Here is a 17,229-nt window from a genome sequence, read left to right on the forward strand (position 1 = left end):
CCTGGCCAACAGGACGCGCCTGGGCTGCTCAACAGCCTCTGCCCTAAGTATGAGCTTCCCCAGAAACCCTTCCCTGACTCTGACATGAATTCTGATGCTTGCTGAACCCCAGCTGCTGGCTTCCAGGAGCGGTACTAGGGAGCCCTGAGGAGTCGCTGCTCAGGTAAAGGCCTCTATACTCAGATGTGCCCAGGACTCGGCATGCCTCGTAGGGAAAAGCACACCAACAGGGACGGGTTCTCTGGAGGAGGCTGGAGGGAGGTTGCCTGAATGAATGGGCCATCCCTGGTTTCTAGGGTGAAGGGAAGCCCTGCTCCCTCTGTTCTGGGCTCTTCCTCCTGCCCCCAGTGGGCAGAGGTGACAGAACCGGGGGCCTGGAGCTGAGTGGGAAAGAGGCTGAGCAGGGCGGAGCTGGGCTGCAGACAGAGCAGCAATGCCTGAGCCTGCAGAGCCCTGGGGTTAGGGCTAGGCTTCCCTGGGTGTTCCCTAAGTCTCTGCCAGCTCCACCCACCGGAGACGGGACTGGGCAGAGGAGCCAGTGACTCAAAGCAAGGCCACCATGTGGCCAAGTGGTGAGTGATGCAGCAGATGGCGTGAGGCGTTGAGACACCCCCGGACGCTCTCACCCCAGACCAACCCGGCAGAGAAAGGAGATGAATTGGAAGAGCAAGCAGTCCCCTAATACTTAAGGAAAGGACCCCAACTCAAAACTGGACAGTTTGCAGAGTGAACTCGGGCACCAGCCTGCCTAGCACTGAGTTACTTACTAGCTAGGTAAGGCCAAGGAACTGCTCAAGCTCTCTGACCTCCTCTAGGTAAGAAAAACGCCATAGCCCTGGCTATGGAGGGAATAATACTGCTTTTTGCCAAATGCTTTGAGCAGTGCCCCTTACTGCATAAACACGATCTGAGTTGGCTGTGGCCACACCCTGCTTTGCAGCTGACCCTTCAGCTCATGTGGATCGTGACTTTCCACCCAGGCCAGCACGTAAAAGTGTGTGACTCCCTCCTTTAGTCAAAACTTCTTAGAGTGAGCCCACGGTGCCTTGGCCTCGGTGGACCCCCATCATCTCCCCAAGAATCAGAAAGAGTGCTCCCTAGTGGAGAAGTAGGGACGCTTTGGTTCAAAAGATGAATTGGCTTCCATGGGTCATTCACGCCAAGTTCACCAGCAGAACCCACCCAAACACCATTTTCCATGCTGGTGTTTGGACAAAGCTGTCCAACAAGCTGATCAAAGCTGTATCTGGATGAAAGGGGGCTCTGTGGTCAGAGGAGTTTGGGTAATGCTGCCTTATTTCATCCCTCTTTGAGTCACAAAGTGAATTTATTAGCATGGGTGAGTAAAGGGACCTACTTAATTTTGCTGAACCCAGCTATTTGCCAAGTTGCCTTGAACACAGAATCATTTTCTCTCGCAATGCCTGTTGTCTGCCTCTGGACCAGGGTGCCATGAAACAATAGTTGGCATTGGCCCATCTGCTTGTTCTGGAGAACCTCTTGTATAAAGAGCACTGTGGTTCCCTATTTTAATCTAAATTGTCCTGCCTTCAGGTAAGTGGCACCTAATTGCCTGGATATTTGCAGTTCCGTCCCCTAAGTCAGCAAAGGACAGAGAGTAGGGTCTCCAGAGGGGGGACGGACAGTCTAAGGGGGACTATCCCAAGAATCAGGGATTCAGGATGACTGGTTCCTGGCCTCAGCACACACCCACTTTTATGAGCAGGCCTGCTCTGATTTAATAACCTATGCCGCCATGCCAGCTCTGCATCTAATAGTCACGTAACTTCATAAACGCCTCTAAACCTCAGTTTCTCTCAGCTGTAAAATGAGGGGTGATTATGGTACCTAGTGCTGTGATGACCCATTTCTGCGAAGTGCTCAGACTGAGCATTCCATAACGTGGGAAATTCACATTCTCGTTCCCCTGCAGGAGCAGCCCGCCCTTGTGTCCATCATGAACTGGAGCATCTTTGAGGGGCTCCTAAGTGGGGTCAACAAGTACTCCACAGCCTTTGGTCGCATCTGGCTGTCCCTGGTCTTCGTCTTCCGAGTGCTGGTGTACCTGGTGACAGTCGAGCGTGTGTGGGGTGAAGACCAGAAGGATTTTGACTGCAACACCAGGCAACCAGGCTGTACTAACGTCTGCTTCGATGAGTTCTTCCCTGTGTCTCATGTGCGACTCTGGGCTTTGCAGCTCATCCTGGTCACATGCCCCTCCCTGCTTGTGGTCATGCATGTGGCCTATCGCAAAGCTCGAGAGAAGAAGTACCAAGAAGAAGTAGGCATGGGACACCTTTACCTGTACCCTGGCAAGAAGCGGGGTGGACTCTGGTGGACGTACGTCTGCAGCCTGCTGTTCAAGGCCAGCATAGATGTTATTTTCCTCTACCTGTTCCACGCCTTCTACCCCAAATACACCCTCCCTTCTGTGGTCAAGTGCCATGCAGCACCGTGTCCCAACACAGTGGACTGCTTCATCTCGAAGCCCTCAGAGAAGAACATCTTCATCATCTTCATGCTGGTCACGGCCGTCATCTGCATCCTGCTTAACATTGTGGAGTTGGCCTACCTGGTGATAAAGCGGTGTTCTGAGTGCATGGCTTCGAAGCGAGCACTCGCTGCACACCCGGAGCACGACCCAAGCTGGGTCAGCTCTCCAGGCAAACCGAAGGACCTCCTATCAGGCGACCTCATCTTTCTGGGCTCAGACTCTCACCCACCGCTCTTACCAGACCGCCCCCGTGCCCATGTGAAGAAAACCATCCTATAAAGGGTCCCTAGGCTGGACTGGCAGGGTGGGGCATGAACTGGAAGGTTCCAGTGCCTCTCATAGGTGTATCTGGTGGGGAGAAGAGCCAATTTGGAGGCAGGTCAAAGGATGGACTCCCACAGCTTGGGATGCACCCACCCCTCAGCTCTAGGCCACTTGTCCTGAGTGGCCTTCACTGAATTACCCCTTTATTTTGTACCTCAGTTTCCTTTTCTGTTAAATAAACACACTGAGTGCCACTTAACTGGGCTTCACAAGGGGGAGGAGTTTCATGAGGGCACAGATGAACAAATGCCTTCCATGTGTGTGGCCCAGGGTGAGAAATTAATAAAGATAAATGTGTTCACAGATTCAAGGTGCCCTTTGGTCTTGGTCTTCATGGAGTCGAGGGGTCATCCTCTCCTCCAGAAAAGGGGTCTCTAGCTTTTCCTGGGGACTGTTCCAAAGCTAGCCTTTTGCCCCAGCTGGAAGCGTGGGCTGTGGGTGTCTATAGAGATGATGGAGTTTGGCTCATGAAGAGCTGCACGTTGTCATGCAATGCGCCCAGACTCTGGAGTCCGTGTGGCTGCTTCAGAACGCAGACAACTTCAGCTCCTCCTCAAAATGAGCTATCAAATGCATAGCCTGTAGGGGGTCACTGTGAGCATCGACAAGCTCCTGGCAGTACCAGGGTTAGCCAGCCAAGAAAGGCCACGTGAATCATCGCTATTAGGAAGTGTTCGATAAATGCTTATATGAAATGAGGCAGGGGCCCCTCCCTGGGTGCACACTAACCTTCACTGTCCCTGCGGACACAAGCCCAAGACACACACACACACACACACCCCCCCCCCCGCTATAAGCGCCTGCTGGGTGGCACTCCGGCTTCTCCAGGGACATTTCCAACAGACAGGCCTAGGACACAGAGGGCATGCAACAAGCCTACATGCTTGGCCCCAAGCCAACAGCAGCGCTTCATGTCACCAACCTGCATTCCTTGTCTCCAGCAGGGCAGTAGGTGCCCTGGTCTAGAAAAGTCAGGTGGCTTGTCTAGTTTCCAAGACAGAGCAGCCTAAGATCCTGTCCCCAGATACAGCCCCAGCAGGGACAGGGACACTCACAGTCCTGGGCTGAATCAAAGGTGTCTTTTTCCATAGAAACCAGCTGCTGAGGACCTCAGAACCAGTCGCCTGAGGACTGGGCAAAAGAGAGAGTTGGGAGCCAGGGGACAGATAGAACAAGCTGAAAGGGACGGGCACAGGATCCGCGACACTCGTACCATCCTGCCCCTGGACGATTTGACAACAGACTCTGCCTCCTCCATCACTGTAGTCCCACCCACATACCTACCAACCCAGACGAGCTGGAGGAGCAAGGTGTGAGCCACAGGTGTTCGCTCTGCCTTGTGCCCAAGGAAGTCCTTCCGCCCAGCCTGCCTACCCACCCCGGCACTCTCTCTTGGCTCATTGGCTCAGAAAGCCCCACCCTGCTTGGAAATAAGGAACAAAAGCTGCCTCCAGGAGGCCCTCGGGCAGACAGACAAGCCGGCACCGGAGAGTGAGGACCCACGGGGACCCAAGAAAGGGTGAGGATCATAGAGAATTGCAGACATCTGGGGGAAAGGTCCCAGGGAACCTAAGCCTGGAGACTTAGCTCCACAGAGGGGGCAGGAAAGGGCAGGGTTCCTGAGGGAACACTAGGAAGCCCCCACAGAGGGGAAGAAATGTTGTGCTATACTAAAGGGAGGCCAGAGGACCAGAGAAGAATCTAGAAGCGGTTGGGAAGAATGAGGCTGCAGTTGGGTTTAACAAGCATCCATTGAGAGTGCATGGGACCAGCCAGAGAGCTGGGTCCCAGGAGGCAGATGTACAGCTTGGCTTCCAGCCGCTCTCAATCTAACAAGGAAGACATTTGACTGGGCCACTGGAGTACATGGGATGTGCCCTGCAGGGGAAGACGGAGGGGGTTCAGCACGTGTCCCAGGGATACACGGCTGCTGCAGAATCCAGGAGCTGAGTCAGGGATGGTGCAAGGAGGGTTTGAGATGGAGCATCCTAGGAACTTCATCCCAGGGGATGGCAAAGTTAGGGTACACAGAACATGCCTGTCTGAAAATAATGGGAGATGCTATTATCAGACAGCCACTAATTAGGCAGTCAGAGAAGAGGAGTGTACCTAGGAACAAAGATCAATGACAGGGCAAAGACCACACCAGGACCCAGCCCCTGTCTCCTCCCCATCTCTTACACACACACACACACACACACACACACACATCAATAAAATGGTTGGAATTCCAGAGGAACCCACTGTGACCCAGATTTCAAGACAATAAAAAAAAAAGATGAATAAGTAAGTGTGACCATCTGTTTTGCTCGGACACGGCAGGGAGGGAAAGATGCCAAGCCACAACGAGTGCCGTGCCGAAGAGCCCGTGTGTAGTCTGGGAAGGGATGCCGCTGAGAGATCCCAGAGCTACAAAGGAGGGAGGAGGGAGGCTGTTCTGAGATATAGATCACAGAGCCCTAATAGGCATTCCCAACACAGGGCTCTGCCAGAGCTGGGTCCGGGAAAACTTCAACAAATCTGACCACCAATAAAGGCCTTCCTTGCCCTCATCTAGTCCCCAGAGCTAATGGGAGAGCAGACAGTCTGATGCTAGACAGGGAGCCACTATGGCTGAGACCTGGGAGGAAAGGGCTGGCTGGCGTGTGCATGTGTGATACTCATCATGTCCCATGTGCTTGTTCGTTTGTAGAAGGAAAGAGACCCTGACTTTTGGAGTCTGAAGACCAGGGCTCAAGACCATCTGTGTTACTTGCTGCTGGGAGATCTTGGGCAGGTACCTGCCACCTCTTAGCCTTAAGACACTTTTGCCGTGACATGGGGACTGTGGCCATCCCTTCTCTGAGTCATTGCGAGTGAGGACGTGATGGCCGAGTGGTTGCGGTGAAACAGGTTCTGGCTTTGGCATCACCTATAAGGACTCCCATTCGCGTGTTCTCCCAGGCCTTGTGACTCCCAGGGCCAGAGAGGTTAGCATACTAGTGCACACACATCCACGTTAGACACCAAGGACACAGCCAACATGAACTGGGGGTTTCTACAGGGACTCCTGAGCGGCGTGAACAAGTACTCCACCGCCCTAGGCCGCATCTGGCTGTCGGTGGTTTTTATCTTCCGAGTGCTGGTGTATGTGGTGGCCGCCGAGGAGGTGTGGGATGACGAACAAAAAGACTTTATTTGTAACACCAAGCAACCAGGCTGCCCCAACGTCTGCTATGACGAGTTCTTCCCGGTGTCCCACGTGCGTCTCTGGGCCCTGCAGCTCATTCTGGTCACCTGTCCTTCCCTGCTTGTAGTCATGCATGTGGCCTACCGGGAAGACCGGGAACGGAAGCACCGCCGCAAACATGGGCCCAATGCCCCAGCCCTGTACAGCAACCTGAACAAGAAGAGAGGTGGCCTGTGGTGGACATACCTGCTGAGTCTCATCTTCAAGGCTGCCGTGGACTCGGCTTTCCTCTACATCTTCCACCGCATCTACAAGGACTATGACATGCCGCGAGTGGTGGCTTGCTCTGTGAATCCCTGCCCCCACACTGTGGACTGTTACATCTCCCGACCCACGGAGAAGAAGATCTTCACCTACTTCATGGTAGTCACAGCTGCCATCTGTATCCTACTCAACCTCAGTGAGGTTGCCTACCTGGTGGGCAAGAGATGTATGGAGGTCTTCCGCCCCCGGCGACGGAAAGCCTCTCGGAAGCACCATCTACCAGATACGTGCCCACCATATGTGATATCCCAAGGAGGTCACCCCCAAGACGACAACGCTGTCCTCACAAAGGTTGGGATGGCCACAGTGGATGCAGGTGTCTATCCATGACTTGCAGGTAGGCTTAACTGATCACTGCCTGTTCACTGAAGTCACCCAAGAAATTAGGCAAAGGGGGTATCGTCTTCTGCAGGTCAGGTGGGAAATATGGCCTTGTGGGTTCTGGAAGTTCATCTAAGGGCTAGTGGAAGATGGGAAACACCTTTGAGTCCCTAAATCCTGAGCCTCCAGGGACTTGATGGCTGGTGGGGGTTTTATATTTGTCAATTGAGTACTTCAACTCCTTAATAAATACAATGTTCTCAGTACTTTGAAGACAGGTTGTGCGTGATGGCTGGAGAGGTGTCGGGGTGATGTTTCAGGTGGGCCTCTTGGGGGAAGCCAAACCACTAGGTGATCATCTGATCCCCAACCTCACACCACACACACACACACACACACACACACACACACACACACACACACACACACACACACCAGGACATGGAGAAGAACAGCAAAGACAGGGCCTATACCAGGGGCCTCACAGCTCTGAGGCAGAAAGACAGGGAGAAATGGAGACCCTGATCTGGTTCTCAGAGAGTGTAAGTCCCTCCATACATTGTGTGTGGTTCAGGAGGTCTTTGCCTTCCATTTCCTGAACTCCCTAACCCTCCTCAATGCAGGTCCCATGTAGGGAGCACCTTGGAGGGTGGGAGAATGGTGCTGAGAGCAAAGGCAAGATGGAGTCTCCCCAGGGTCTAGAGGACACACCACAGCCCATCGATCCTCAGCCTTCCCTGAGTCACCTCATCCTCCCCTGCCCTGTAACCACACATACCTTGACAGTCCCTTAAACATCTCCTTATCGTGGACCTGCCTCTGAGTCTACAAGCTGCCCCTGGGAAACTCCCAGGGAAAACCCTTCATAGTACAGCTAGCAACTCCTCATTGGCTTTGCCTTCCTCCCTTCCAGCTGCCCTCCTCACAGAGACCCTGTCCCCTTTATGTAGGGCACTGACATTGTCGAGCTGTCCAAACCAGGAACTGGCCTAGGATCCTCACTTAGTCTCTCCCCTCCATCAGCTCCTCGCAGCCCACATCCCGGCACAGCACCACAGAGCCCTGATTCCAAGCTCTCTGCCCTCCTGAGTTACCTCCTTTGTCACCCCACGACCTTCCATCAATCCTCCCACAGGGCCTCTCAGGTCTACCCTCCTCACCTGGATAGAATGATTGGTTACTCAGTCATGACTGCAACCATGCCATTCCTTCAGGTCTAACATTTCTTTCAGCACACCCACCCCTAACCCCATTGCCCCCAAGTTGGCTCTACTGACCTCCCTATTCCTCCATGGCTTCCTCCCTCAGTTTATGACTGATAACATCTAGGTATTCGTGATGCTCTGCTTGTGCCTCCAACCCTTACCACACGGATCCCTCTGCTTGGAATACCTGACCTGCCTCCTCTGCGAGTGTCCTCAACCCAAGGACAGCCTTCACCACCACTTTGTAGGCCATAAAAGCTCAGGCCTCTCTCCTGTCATACTCTCTGGGATGGACTAGCTAATACCCATGAACGATACCCGGCAGTCTGTGAGCCCACGAAGGACAGGATGCTGAGTCACCAGGTCCTCGCAGCATTCAATAAATGTTTGTTAAATGAGTAAATTGGCTGTGAGCCTCATGGAGAAAAACCGTGTTTTGTTTATCTGAACCCCCTGTCACACCTAACCTGGGAAATCAGCAAAGTGGTTTTACCCTTGTTGGCTTCTTATGGTTGACTAAATCCAGTTTAAACATCCTGGTTAAAAGTAGGAAAAATCTCCAAGCCCACTGGATGGCCTCTATGCTTTATCCTGATTGGGGACAAGATCAAAGAGTCACCTGTCTTATGTCAAGCTCCCTAGAAGCAGAGCTACAGACGAGGATTTGGTACCTAAGAAGGGCAGAGCAGGAAAACAAGGCAGGAGGGGCTGGGCTAAACTGTTTAAGCAGCCAGGGCCCTAGAGCTTGCCAAATTTGTAAGAGGGGGCCATAAATGCCACCACAGAGTGGTCCCCTTGGATACACAGTACTGGTCCTTTGAACTCTCCTACAAGCCACGGGTTTGACCTGACCCTGGAACTAGCAGGAAGCTTTGGTTCAGTCAACATCTCTTCTCCGGGAACTGCTAACTTGGAAGATAGGGACCGGTGTTGGGACACCACCACCTCCTGGGCAGCTGACTCTAGGAGCCAGGGGTGGCTCTCAACCTTCATCAGCCCAGAACTGTAACTACCCAGCCCAGGCACCCTCAATAGAATCAGATAACCCTACACTGTCGAGACCAAGACAGCTGCCAAGTCCAGACCAGAGCACAATACCCCTGAGAGACTAGAAGCCCACTCCAGGAGTTGCTGTCAGGTTCGGCATGTTGTGAGCTCACCCTGTGACCTGACCCATTCCCATAATTCCCTCACCTTCCAGAGATCTCCTGAAACACTAGCCAGGTGGAGAGCAACTATTGTCTGACCAGCCAAAGACTCCAGAGGTGACGGAGATGATCCTGGAGGTACTCCCTGGCCACTAGGATGTCTCATCCTGTGTACCCCACATTCTCAAGCACCCCCTACCATTCTTGCCTTCACTCAAAACTCCACCTATTTAAAAATTCCCCCTATTTCCCTTCTGTCTTCTTGCCCACTCTTTCCTGTTCCCAACGCTGCTACGTCATTCTCATTCATTCAAGACTGAGCCTGTGGCCAGGGATCTTCTCTTCCTAGCCCTTGTCAATGACCCGGGGCCTCATGGACCACTTGTGCTTCACCCTACCCTCTTCATCCCCTGACTTCCTTGTCCTCTGAGACACTCAGCTTCCCACTCAGAAGATGCCAGACCTTGTCATCACCCACAGGGGCTCCACCCTTAGGACCTCCTCTTGGATTCAAGTCTACAGATATCGATGGCTTAGGTTTATGTCAAATCCCCACGCTGGGTTCTGGGAAGAATCAAACCTCCTCCCTGGGTTCACACAGCTTACGTCCTAGAGGTAAAAATGATGACCAAACTCCTAGTTACCTAGGGGAGCGTCAGGTGCTGGGAGGCAGAAGAGGAGGGCCTGGCATACAGGCATCCAGAAAAGAACTCCCTGGGACCACACAATGGCACTTGGAGAAAGTAAGGGTTTTGCCAAGTGCTGGAGAATTGGACTTTGGATAGAGAGAGATAGCATTTGTGAATCAACAGAGGGCAAATCCGATGGTCGGAAAAAACCCAGGTTGGCTGAGTCAGCTGAGGGGCTAGTGTTTGGCGTGCAGCTGAGACGGACCAGGAAAGATCACGTAATGTGCGCTTTGTAAATCCCTGCTAGTGATCTTGGACTTCATCCTAAAAGCAAGAACAAGTCCTGGAAAGATTTATCTCGGGGGTGACGCCTGCGGTTGCATCGTGAAGAGACTGAGGCAGGGCTACCAATTTGGAGCGTGATGCAATGGTCTGAGAAACCACAACGAAGCGAACTGGGCAGGGTGTGCTCCGTGGGCACGGAAGAAAATAACTGGGCTTTACAAGATAGAACCAGAGAGATCTGCTGATTTGCTTGGGTGTGGGGACCAAGCACGGAGAAGAACCGAAGTGACACTCAGTCTCTAAATGGCAATGTCATTGGTGAGTCCGGAGCCCCGGTAGATGTGCAGGTTTGATGGAGCAGAGATGCCTTCCTTTTCAGACAGGTTAAGTCTGAGATACAAATAAGAAAGCTGGATATTCCCCGTCCTTCCTGGGCGACTGTGACCCCACCCCTAACTCCTCGTCTTTCTCTCTCCTGGAGCAGCTGCTAGGGTCCTTGGTGTCTTCACAGCTAAGACATCTGACCCCTCAGTTCTTTGACCTCTCGCTTCCAACAAGCTTTTTCCTCCCACCAGACCTTACCTATCCTTACCTCCCACGCCTTGTCTGGACCAAGATCAGCCTTATCCTGTCTTACTAACTCGCTCAGCCTGGCCCTCACTAGAGCAATCCCTCTTCTGCACCCCTTAGCCCACCCATGCACTGCCCATTGCCCCTCCTCACGGTCTCCCTTCTCTCAATTCCAGCTTGGACTCGCCCGCCCGGCTCTTGTACTCACTGCTGCCTAGGAACTCCCCACCCCTTGCTTTTGCATATGTCTCTCTCACACTTTACCTGGTGAGATCTTATCCAAGAGACAGCTGTTGCTGGGCCCTCGGAAGAATCACGCAGCTGGACCAGCTGATCTAAGCCTAAACACCTGACGGTGGTGAAGCTCACGTCGGGTACCCAGCATTTCTACGCAATCCTACACTTTCCTGAAACTGTAGCCCAACCCTCCAAGGCGACTAGAACATTCCTTTTCTTTTCTCACCCTCCAAGGCGACTAGAACATTCCTTTTCTTTTCTCACCCTCCGACCCTCATTCTCACAATCCTAGAGCTTGACTGACAAACAGACATCCCATGTCCCTGAGGAGCAAAAACAGGAAGCAAATTCCAGATCATCCTAACACGTCTACCATCTCCTTAGTATGCGTGTCCAGTTCCTCTGCCTTCTCCTCTGCAATGTGGAAGAAGCATCCCTGTGTCTGGCACGCCTTTTCCAGCCGACAGGCAGACCCCATCACCAAATCTCTACTCCAGACTCTCTCTGTCTCTTTCTCTCTCTCTCTTTCACAAATCCCCTTTCTGAAAATGTTATAACTCTCTCTCAGCACCGCCTCCTCCAGTTAGCTACCATTGATGCAAAGCAAAATCTTCTAAGAGCTTTATGTGTTTGCCTCCTCTTCCCCATCCCAGGGGTCCCCAATATGCCAAGTCCAGGGGCCAGTCTTCCCATCCCCTCTCACTCCCTCGCAGCGTCTGGCCATTGAGAGCCCCCTCTCTAAACTCTGTCTTCTGTTGGTCTCCATGCATCACCCTCCCCTAGCTCCCACCTCACACAGGAGTCTTCAGTCACCTCTGGAGGTCCTTCTCTAGTCTCTAAGTCTCTAAACGTAAGATGCCCCAGGGCCTAGTTCTCTGTATTCTTTCCTCCTCTGCACACCCTTTCCCCCTCACTTATCTCACTCAGGACCACCAATAAAATCATCTATATCCCGCTGGCTTGTGTGTTCACCGCCAACATCCATGAAGGACACGTGTGCATGTCCAACTTCCTGAAAACAGCCTCACATTCTCCTCATCCTGCCCTTGGTGGAAGATGACCTCCCCGCTCAGTCACCTACCCAGTCAAAAGCTCAAGCCCAGGAAGATGGCTCGCTTGGTATGAGTGCTTTCTGTGCAGGTATTAGAACTGAATTCAAACCCCAGCACCCGCATAACAATCTGGGCCTGGCTTCTGGTGCCCATAACCCCAAGATTGGAGAATGAGGAGGGAGGAGGATTGTTGGTACTTGCAGGCCACCCACCAGCCTAGCCCTGAATTCAATGAGGGACCCTGTCTCAGATGAATTACGTGGAACATGACACAAGAAGTCATCCTTTGGCCTCCACACATGCATGCATAAGTGCACACACATACACCATAAACACAAGCACCACCATACATAGAACCGCGCACACACATCCACAGAAGAAGGGGGAAATTACCTAGGAGCCTCTTTCTTCAAAATCACACCCACACCATTGGCAAGTCATGTTGGAAGTAATTCCAAAATATATTCAAAGCCCAAACGCTTCTTTATATCTCCAAGCCTTTCAATCCCAAGCCAAGACACCCAGTCTTGACATCTGGACGCTTGTAGCAACTGGTCTCCCTGCCTCCTCTCTTATTCTTCCGGACAGTGACCCAAAAGATCTTCTAACCTGAGTCAAGTCTAATTAACCCACTCTTCCTTTTTTTTGGTTTTTCGAGACAGGGTTTCTCTGTAGCTTTTGGTGCCTGTCCCGGAACTAGCTCTTGTAGACCAGGCTGGCCTCGAACTCCCAGAGATCCGCCTGCCTCTGCCTCCCGAGTGCTGGGATTAAAGGCGTGCGCCATCACCGCCCAGCTTACCCACTCTTCTGATTAAAATTACACCTAAGGATGTAGCTTCGTTGGTAGAGTGCTTGCCTAGATCCAATCCCCACCACCTTACAAAACTGGGCGTGGTTCCGAATAACTGTGATGTCATTCAGGGAGATAAAAGGATCAGAAGTTCAAGACCACCCTATCTCAAAACAATGACAACAACCAAAACTTTCATTAAAGTGTCTTCCAGCAGCTTCCCATTGTGACCAAAACAATTAAAGCACATCAAACTCTGCCATTGTCCACAGGGCTCTTAGATGGGGCCTGGACCGCTCTCTGGGCCTTTTCTCTCCTCCAGCCCTCCCTTCCGGCCACCCCCTATCCTCACCACCTCGGGATCTTTGCTCCTGCTTTGTCTGGCCACTCCCTTCTTCTAGAACATCACACGTCTGTCTCCTCAGCACCGCTCACGTAGGCCCGTTCCAGGAGTCTCTCTCACACCCTCCCCAGAAGCACACACCATGGGTCACTCTCACAGATGGGTTTCTTCTGCCTTCCTCATAGCACTTAGCTGGCTTTGGAAAAATCTTTGTTCTGACGGTGTCTCTACACTTGCCTGGGCTCTGCTGAAGCAACCCCCACAGGCTGAAGGAGGTCTTTGTAGGCTCTTGCCCTTCAGCCCACCTTGATCTCTGGTTGTCGGCCATGGTATCAGCCTTCTCGGTTTCTCCACTCTCACTTTTTCTATCCCTCTCCCTGTGTTTACATCCCATTTCTCAGAAGTAAAACCCTTTTTTTTTTTTTGCCACTGTCCCCAAGCCTCCAGACCATCCCCGCCTTCCTTCATCCCTTTCCTGAGCACGGGGAATGGGTGGGCCTGCACCTTCTAATTGTCCAAGCTCCCCACCAGTGCGTAGGTCCGTTTTTCTGGACTGTTTGACCCCTATCTCTCTGCCCATTCAAGAGTTCTCAGATCCTTCTCACAAGCAAACAAACAAACAAACAAAAAGCAGGCCCTCCCTTGACCCCATGTCCCCTGCAGCTACCTCCCTACCTTTTCTGGCTTTCACAACCGTTCATCCTTCCGCACCTCCCACTCCCTCACCTACTATCTGTGATCTGTCTCTGCTCCATCACGCCTCGCAACCTCCCTGCCCATGCCAGTCTCGCCAACTCTTTGTCGTTCAGCCCAGTGGGAGCTCTGCAGGCCCTGTCTTGCATGACAGAGCATTTAAGGATATGGGGCCTTGCTTCTGGAAATTCTTGTTCATGCCATGGGTTCTCTCTTTGTTCTATCCACCCAGCCCTGTTCCTGTCCCTTTAAACTGGGGTTTTAAAGGTCACAGCAAGCCAAGTATCCTGGCCCCTTATGTTCAAATGAAACCGATCAGATTTCAGTCATGTTTTCGATGGGGTTAAAGAAAAGCATGTAATGGCAAGACTTAGGAGATGGCTGAAAAGCTACTGTGTGTTGAAAAGCCTCATGCAAAATCTCCCGGGTAACAAGAAAAGGTGAGAGCCAAGAAGAGACTTAGAGGAGCAGAGGCCAGCAACAAGCAGAAGAGAGACCCTAGACACTCTCCAGACTTGACTCAGATACCACTGTAACCTCGAGGTACCCTGCCCTCCCGGTGCCCCCACAAACTAATAAGTTCTCCTTCATGCAAAACACATCCAAGTTGCATCTGTCATCTGTGATGGAGAATCTTGACTCGGGGGCTAGAAGGATGGCTCAGCGACTAAGAGCACCACTTGCTGCTCTTGCAGAGAACCTGATTGCAGCTCCCAGCACCCACACCAGACAGCTCACAATCCCCCCCCCCCGCAGCTCCGGCTCAAGAGCAGCTGATGCCCCTTTCTGCCCTCTGTAGGCACCTACATACACATGCGCTCTCTCTCTCGCTCTCTCTCTCTCTCTCTCTCTCTCTCTCTCTCGCTCTCTCTCTCTCTCTCTCACACACACACACATCAGCAAATGAATAAATACTAAAACAATGTTTGTAAGTCCTGACTGGGGCTGGGAATTGTAGCTCGGTTGGTAAAGTACTTGCCCAGCATGCCCAGAGCCCTGAGTTCAATCCTCATCATCAAATAAACCCAGCTTTGTTTGAGACAACTGTAATCTCAGCTCTTAGGAGAAGATGGAAGAGAGAAGATTGGGGTTTAAGGTCATTCTTAATTACATATCACGTTCAAGGCCACCCTGGGATATATAAGACCCTGTAACGAAAAGGCGGTTGGAGAGACGGCTCATTAAGATGCTTGTTTGAGGTTGGGCCCCACATAAACCCAGGTATGAAGTAATGGGCCACTAAATAAAACCCTCAGTGCCAAACGTGGGGTATTTGCATAAGAGTTATTGGTCAGGAAGAACCCCCAAACCCTCCAAAACAGTACAGACTCTTCCCATTGCTCCTGGCTGCCCACTAGAGCAATGGTTCATGGCTGATTTGGCAAGACCCTATTTCTGAAGATTTGTAAGGTGAGAGATCAAGTTGGGATTGAGCTGGAAGCTTCCCGCTGCTAGCTCGCTTGCACAGTGTCGGGTGGTGCTCTGTGGAGTGTCGGGGGATAAAGGCACTGACAGTCTACTGAAGCCGTGAGACTCCATGAGATACACCAACCTGCCAAGCAAGCTGTGCCCACTGGTGCCACAATCAAATGAGGTTGTAGGGGTAACAGCCACTTCCACGACTGGACTTGAGGCCCACTCCACAGAAACCAGTAAACCCAGTCAAAAGTCCATGACTGAAAAGGGCTCAGGTCCTAGGAAGGAACCTGCCACTTCAACCTAGCAGAAATTACCATAGTATCAGACCATCTTCTCAGTATCTATGATGATGCCCACAACAAAGGTTGGGGGCTCAGCTCTATTCAGAGAAGCCTGCCTGTGTACTGAGCGGAGGTGAACGCAGTAACCCATGGCTGCACAAGATGCTGAGAATGAGGGGTGGTGGAGGGCTCCCTCCTAAGAAAGACATTTAAAGCATCCCCATAAGGCCCAGCGAGCACTTCGGGAGAGAGACAAGAGAGTGTACGAGCTGGAAAACAGGAAGAAAGACCGCAAACTTTCACCTTCTAAGCATGATGTGGCTATGACAACAGTGATGAACTCACAACAGCCATGCCTCCCAGCCCTTGACCCACACAAATCAGGCCCACTCAGCAGTCAGCCGTGGCTGGGGAGGGGCCCACAGATCACTACCATTTATTGATCTGTATGCTCCATTGATCTATTTAAGAGAGGGGGAGACATGGTATCTAATCCTGTACCCACTGCTGAGCCCTTCGGGTCTAAAGAACAGTTCCCAATCTGTGGGTGCACAGTTGACCCTAACCAAACTCTGTGGGACACAAATAACACAAAAAGTCATGACTATGAAAAGGATATTTGTAGGGAGAAGGAGGGCTAGCAGGGGTAGGGGGAGACAGGAGAAGATATGAGATGAGAATGATAAGAACACGTTACATACATGTATGCATGTTTATGTGTACAAGTATACATGAAATTAAGACAAAACTTATTAATGCAAACAATACTTTAAAAAAGATAGGCATGGGCCTGGAGAGATGGCTCAGTGGATAAGACCACAGGCTGCTCTTCCCAAAGACCTGAGTTCAGTTCCCAGCGCCCATGTTGGGCCTCCCATAACCACCTGTTACTCCAGCTGCAGAGGGACCCATCACCTCTGGTCTCTACACACTGCATTCAAGTGCTCAAGCCCACCCACAGTTACACACAGAATTAAAATAAAATGGAATCTTTTTTTATTATTAAAAACCAGACATGACCAGGCGCACACTTGTAGCCCCAGGGTTGCGATGGCCACCAGCCTAGCTTTGGGTTGAGAAGAAGCCCTGTCTCAAGGGACAGAGACAGAGAACAGAAAAACTGACAGGCATCCTCAGGTGGCCTCGCCACGCACACAGGAGGCCACACACACCTTCACTCAGACGCACAGCTGCCGTGGGCTGTGCCAGGGGAGCAGCCAGTTGCAGTTGAAGTTCCAGGCGTCAGCCCAGCAGAAGGGAATCCTCTGATGGGCCAAGCTCATTCAGGCAAGGCCACAGGCCTGCAGACCCTGGAACGTCTTTTGCTTCTGCTGCGCCTTTACATGTTTGTTGTAGTTCTCTTTCTCTGGTACCCAGCATGGGGTAAGTGGATGTGGGGAGCTCCACTGCCTGTGATATAGTGTATTTATCTCCTGGAAACATCCATTCTACTGGGCATTTTAACCCATAGATTGTCAAGAAGATGACCCCTCCCTAAGCTGTACTGTCTAATTTGATTTAAAAAAAAAAAAGTTTTGATGAATAGAAATAAATACAAGGATGTGCTTCACACTCAGGGCCTGTGAGCTCCACCTAAGGAGCTGCGTGGATTGCAGTTCGAGTTAATGATGAACAGCTGAGAGCCAGTAGCCCAGCTAGTTTAAATTCTTTTAACCTTAATGTCAGAAGATGTGTTCACAGGTCTCCGAGGGTGTCACGGTTAAAACAAAGCTTTGAAAATAACAAAGTTAAACTGGGATGATTTTGTTAAATTGCCACGTCCACAGCAGTGACTGCCGTGTAGTGACAAAATGCCTCTGCGCTGGCTTTTGCCTGCTGAAGGATTGGGGTTAGAGCTTCTTGGAGCGAAGCCCCAGGTGGTCCCCCTGGCAATCAGCAGTCCAGAGAGGACCTGATGCCCTAGGCAAATCTTGTATCTGGAGAT

At 51.8% G+C, this 17,229-nt stretch overlaps 2 protein-coding genes across 4 annotated transcripts; both read left to right on the forward strand.

The window, feature by feature from the left end:
- On the forward strand, positions 1-3,123 carry Gjb5 (gap junction protein beta 5). Of its 2 annotated transcripts, none has more exons than XM_050153329.1 (2): positions 1-163; positions 1,934-3,123. In XM_050153329.1, exon 2 carries the CDS (start codon positions 1,958-1,960, stop codon positions 2,771-2,773), a length of 816 nt encoding a protein of 271 aa, XP_050009286.1. In that variant the 5' UTR covers positions 1-163; positions 1,934-1,957; the 3' UTR covers positions 2,774-3,123. The 2 variants fall into 2 exon arrangements, with proteins under 2 accessions (XP_050009286.1, XP_050009293.1); XM_050153336.1 differs by lacking the exon at positions 1-163 and adding an exon at positions 592-815.
- Positions 3,124-3,990: 867 nt separating this feature from the next.
- Gjb4 (gap junction protein beta 4) lies at positions 3,991-8,202 on the forward strand. Of its 2 annotated transcripts, XM_050153389.1 has the most exons (3): positions 3,991-4,337; positions 5,511-6,648; positions 7,941-8,202. In XM_050153389.1, the coding sequence occupies exon 2, from the start codon at positions 5,841-5,843 to the stop codon at positions 6,639-6,641; it is 801 nt and encodes a 266-aa protein (XP_050009346.1). In that variant the 5' UTR covers positions 3,991-4,337; positions 5,511-5,840; the 3' UTR covers positions 6,642-6,648; positions 7,941-8,202. The 2 variants fall into 2 exon arrangements, with proteins under 2 accessions (XP_050009346.1, XP_050009338.1); XM_050153381.1 differs by lacking the exon at positions 7,941-8,202 and having other exon boundaries at positions 3,993-4,337; positions 5,511-6,898.
- Positions 8,203-17,229: the final 9,027 nt, after the last annotated feature.

The sequence above is a fragment of the Alexandromys fortis genome, unplaced genomic scaffold (genome assembly GCF_014885135.2).
Source record: "Alexandromys fortis isolate MF-2015 unplaced genomic scaffold, M_Fortis_MF-2015_v1.1 scaffold_26, whole genome shotgun sequence".
Lineage (NCBI taxonomy): Eukaryota > Metazoa > Chordata > Mammalia > Rodentia > Cricetidae > Alexandromys > Alexandromys fortis.

Coding starts and splice junctions, on each gene's coding strand:
- Gjb4 (XM_050153389.1), top strand. CDS start 5,841: ATGAACTGGGGGTTTCTACAGGGACTCCTGAGCGGCGTGAACAAGTAC.
- Gjb5 (XM_050153329.1), top strand. CDS start 1,958: ATGAACTGGAGCATCTTTGAGGGGCTCCTAAGTGGGGTCAACAAGTAC.